The 4,117-nt window shown below is 38.0% G+C and overlaps 1 protein-coding gene across 1 annotated transcript; it reads right to left on the bottom strand.

Annotated features, from left to right (window-relative positions):
* Nucleotides 1-737: 737 nt before the first annotated feature.
* On the bottom strand, nt 738-1,667 carry LOC126013798 (prostaglandin E synthase 3-like). Its single transcript, XM_049777001.1, has 4 exons — nt 1,606-1,667; nt 1,321-1,405; nt 1,076-1,137; nt 738-975 (listed from the first exon to the last, which is right to left on the bottom strand). The coding sequence occupies exons 1-4, from the start codon at nt 1,645-1,647 to the stop codon at nt 784-786; spliced, it is 381 nt and encodes a 126-aa protein (XP_049632958.1). The 5' UTR covers nt 1,648-1,667; the 3' UTR covers nt 738-783.
* Nucleotides 1,668-4,117: the final 2,450 nt, after the last annotated feature.

Here is a 4,117-nt window from a genome sequence, read left to right as displayed (position 1 = left end):
AGAGAAAGAAAAAGAAAGAAAGAAAGAAGAAGGAAGGAAGGAAGGAAAGGAAGGAAGGAAGGAAAGAAAGAGAGAGAAAGAAAGAAAGAAAGAAAGAGAGAGAGAAAGAAAGAAAGAGAGAGAAAGAAAGAAAGAAAGAAAGAAGGAAGGAAAGGAAGGAAGGAAGGAAGGAAAGAAAGAGAGAAAGAAAGAAAGAAAGAAAGAAAGAAAGAAAGAAAGAAAGAAAGAAAGAAAGAAAGAAAGAAAGGAAGGAAGGAAGGGGCCGGTGAGGTGGCGCTAGAGGTAAGGTGTCTTCCTTGCAAGCGCTAGCCAAGGAAGGACCATGGTTCGATCCCCGGTGTTCCATATGGTTCCCCCAAGCCAGGGGCAATTTCTGAGCGCTTAGCCAGGAGTAACCCTTGAGCATCAAACGGGTGTGGCCGGAAAACAACAAAACAAAACATAGAAAGAAAGAAAGAAAGAAAGAAAGAAAGAAAGAAAGAAAGAAAGAAAGAAAGAAAGAAAGAAAGAAAGAAAGAAAGAAAGAAAGAAAGAAAGAAGGAAGGAAGGAAGGAAGGAAGGAAGGAAGAAAGAAAGAAAGAAAGAAAGAAGAAAGAAAGAAAGAAGAAAGAAAGAAAGAAAGAAAGAAAGAAAAGAAAGAAGAAAGAAAAAAAGAAAGAAGAAAATGGATTAAGGAAGCAAAAACATTTGCCTAAAGGGCTACCAACTCAGGAATTCTCTTAATTATGAAATTGCAGAGAAGTTACTTTTTTCTTTTTCAAATTCTGGTGGTGATGACATTCCTTACTCCAGATCAGGCATTTTTTCATCATCACTGTCTTGTGAATCATCATCTGCTCCTACTTCTGGCAAATCTACATCTTCATCACCACTCATGTGGTTCATCATCTCAGAGAAATGATCAAAATTAGACTTCTCATCTGAATCATCTTCCCAATCTTTCCAATTATTGAAGTCCACACTAAACCAATTTAGCTTTGCTTTTTCTTTTGTTAACCTTGGCTATGACTGACCAGATTTTCCTTTTTTGTTAACAACATTAAATTGACCTGTCTGTTCTTTTATGCTTGGAATCATTTGGGTCAATGCAGTGAAAAAGACCAATTTCATTTAAATGTTTAAAATTATCACTTCCGGGGCTGGTGAGGTGGCGCTAGAGGTAAGGTGTCTGCCTTGCAAGCACTAGCCAAGGAAGGACCACAGTTCGATCCCCCCGCGTCCCATATGGTCCCCCCAAGCCAGGGGCGATTTCTGAGCGCTTAGCCAGGAGTAACCCCTGAGCATCAAACGGGTGTGGTCCCCCAAAATTATCACTTCCTTCAAGACAGCTGAATGTAAGTTTAGATTTTTCAAAATTTACATTAAAATCTTTACTGTCTTCAATGCAATATTCAATGAAGACAGTCTCGCTTTTTGTTTGTTTGTTTGTTTTTTGTTTGTTTTTGGGTCACACCCAGCAGCGCTTAGGGGTTACTCCTGGCTATGAGCTCAGAAATCGCTCCTGGCAGGTTTGGGAGACCATATGGGATGCCGGGATTTGAACCACCATCCTTTTGCATGCAAGGCAAACATCTTACCTCCATGCTATCTCTCTGGCCCCAAGACATAGTCTCTTCGATGGTACCATTTTGCAGAAGCAGGCTGCATTGTGAACAGGGCTTGGAAGGCATGAGTGGTTGGGCGGGCCACTCTGACAGCAGCTGCTGAGGACTTTGCTTCTCTCTGGTGGCCACTCAGGCATTTCCTCCCTGTCGTGGCCTCGGCTCGTTTAGCATTTACTCTTTTTTAAGGATGTACAATTAGGGAATGAGCTTGAGTAATGAGTAGTGGGGAGAAAAGTAGGTTTCTAGGCTCTTATGCAAAATGGAGAGACTACTACAGCATATCACATTTACTCAATAGAATTATTGTCAGATCTCATTAGTTATATGAAGGTAATTTTTATGCAGGGCAATAAATGCTTCCAAATATCACTGAGAATCATGTCTACTAGGAGATAAATAGCATCGATTCTACATTGGCATAGGTGACTATGGGAAGTAATTTAATACTGGTGAATACCTCAGTTGACTTCTTTGTTAAACCCATCTGTGCAAATCCTCAGGTCACTTTGCAGCATTCTTCATTTTTTATTTTGAATGCTGGAATAAATGATACTGTGACTGGATAGAGAGATAGTGTAGAAGGTAAGTCACTTGTTTTGCATGCAGCAGCTTTAACCAAATCGAGTTGAATTTCTGCCACTGCATATGGTTTCCTGAGCACTACTGATGCTGCCCAAGTTTCCTGCCTTCTCCCCCAAACAAAAGAAAGAAAAAAAGAAGTATCAAATTGAAGAAAGGAAGAAGTCTTGATTTAATTTTCAAGTTAATTCTTTATTCAATGTTTCCCTTATGTATCTGTTGCCAGTTTGCTATGCTGGAATTTGTCATGATTTTTCTCCAACAGTTTTTTTCTGTTGTATATACTTTGGTTAAGGAAAACTTCTCAACCTTTTATTAGAGCACATCTCAGCATACTGACCTTGATAATTCTAAGAAAGAGTTTTAAATGCATTTAGTGATTTGGTTTGTGTTCTTAGTTTTTAAGTATTTCTCTATTTTGGAAATAGGATAGAAATTGGTAGCATTGCAATGCCATAGTTTTTCATAAATTATTTCTTGCCCAATATTAGATACAATTATTATGATAGCTTCTCTTAAGCATTTTCAATGAGCTACTTTGGAGAAAAATGTTTGTGTTGAATTCAGTTGGTTTCTAGACACTGACTCATTTTCTAAATATAAGCATACATTTTCCAGTTGTCTTTATCTTATTATTATGTTGTCAAACTGTTCTTTGGTGTACTGTCAGAATATGGTCAACTTATTATTAATAGAAAACAGGTTTTTTTTGCCCTCTCTTATGATCATAAAATTAAATAGGATAATTTAAAAATTAAATTATAAGAAAAATAATGAATAAAAGGAAAGCACTCAGAACAAATTAATTTCCAGACACAAGATTATTGTAGGCAATGGAACAAAGGAGACACCCAGAACAAAGGGGAAATAGGTGATTTTTAAAAAATATATATTTTAAGTAACATGATCATAGAATACCCCCCTTCACCAGTCTAACATTACCCCTTACCCCCTTCCCATCCCCTGCCTGTATTCGAGACAGGCATTCTACTACAGTTATTTGTTTTTAAGTTTAGCAAGTTGTATTTTTTTTTCCTTAAAGGATAAGAGTAAAAAAAATATAGTAAAGGTGTGACAGTGGCAATCACCATTATTTGCATAGGTCCAGAAAAATGGGAAAATAAAAAAAAATCCTTGACCTGTTTACAAAAAGGCCTCACCCCAGAAGTTTATTGGCATAAGACCGGCTTTGGGTTCCAGGCATACCAGTCCGTCCAACCCAAGTCATTCTCCGTGGTCCTGGTGAAACTTTTTCACACTTTAGCTATTGTTGGTATCAGATTCTTATACTTAAAGACTCCAGATTCTGTGCATTTCTTTCATTGATGTCAGGCTGATGTGGAGCATACTCTAGTTTCAGCATATCATTCAATGTGGAGCGATCTGCCTTGCATGCAGACTGTTGCTGAGTCGTCTGGGTGTTGGGAGCACTCTTTGGAGTAAGTCAATGCCAAAGCAGTGGTAGGTCTTCCCTGGTAGAGGCTTGGATCCTGGTAATGCTAAAGACAATTGTGGTTGTTTCCATAGATGGTATCCATTGTTCAGGTGTGTATGGGCGATGCCCATTCTTCTGAGGCCTGAGCCAAATCATTATGCCAATGTTCAGGGTAAAAAGCCTAATTACATTACCAAATTTGTGTTTCCATCTCTATTAGATAAGAACTTGTTTGCATATGTATTATTTTCCCATTTTAATGTGCCTATGCAAAAGAGAAGCAATGCCACAAGATATTGTTGTTGCATCTGGGGGCTGACGAATAAAGTCCAACATTTCCCGTAACTTGGTTCAAACATGAAATCTATACAGAGATACTCTTCTACCAGTATTGCTTATAAAACAGATCTCAAAGGGGGAAAAATCAAACAATCGAATAACAAATCTAGTGGGCAAAATTGTCACTGTATGAGGATGTTCGAAAAGAGTTATAGATGTT

Source organism: Suncus etruscus, chromosome 7, assembly GCF_024139225.1.
Source record: "Suncus etruscus isolate mSunEtr1 chromosome 7, mSunEtr1.pri.cur, whole genome shotgun sequence".
NCBI lineage: Eukaryota > Metazoa > Chordata > Mammalia > Eulipotyphla > Soricidae > Suncus > Suncus etruscus.
This window is presented reverse-complemented; position numbering and strand designations above follow the sequence as displayed.

Bases quoted from the DNA above. Each gene is read 5' to 3' on its own strand.
- LOC126013798 (XM_049777001.1), bottom strand. From the start codon at position 1,647: ATGCAGCCTGCTTCTGCAAAATGGTACCATCGAAGAGACTAT. The intron at 1,406-1,605 runs GTCTTGGGGCCA...ACAAAAAGCGAG, and splicing joins GGTACCATCGAAGAGACTAT to ACTGTCTTCATTGAATATTG. The intron at 976-1,075 runs GATTCCAAGCAT...GAAAAAGCAAAG, and splicing joins TTCACTGCATTGACCCAAAT to CTAAATTGGTTTAGTGTGGA.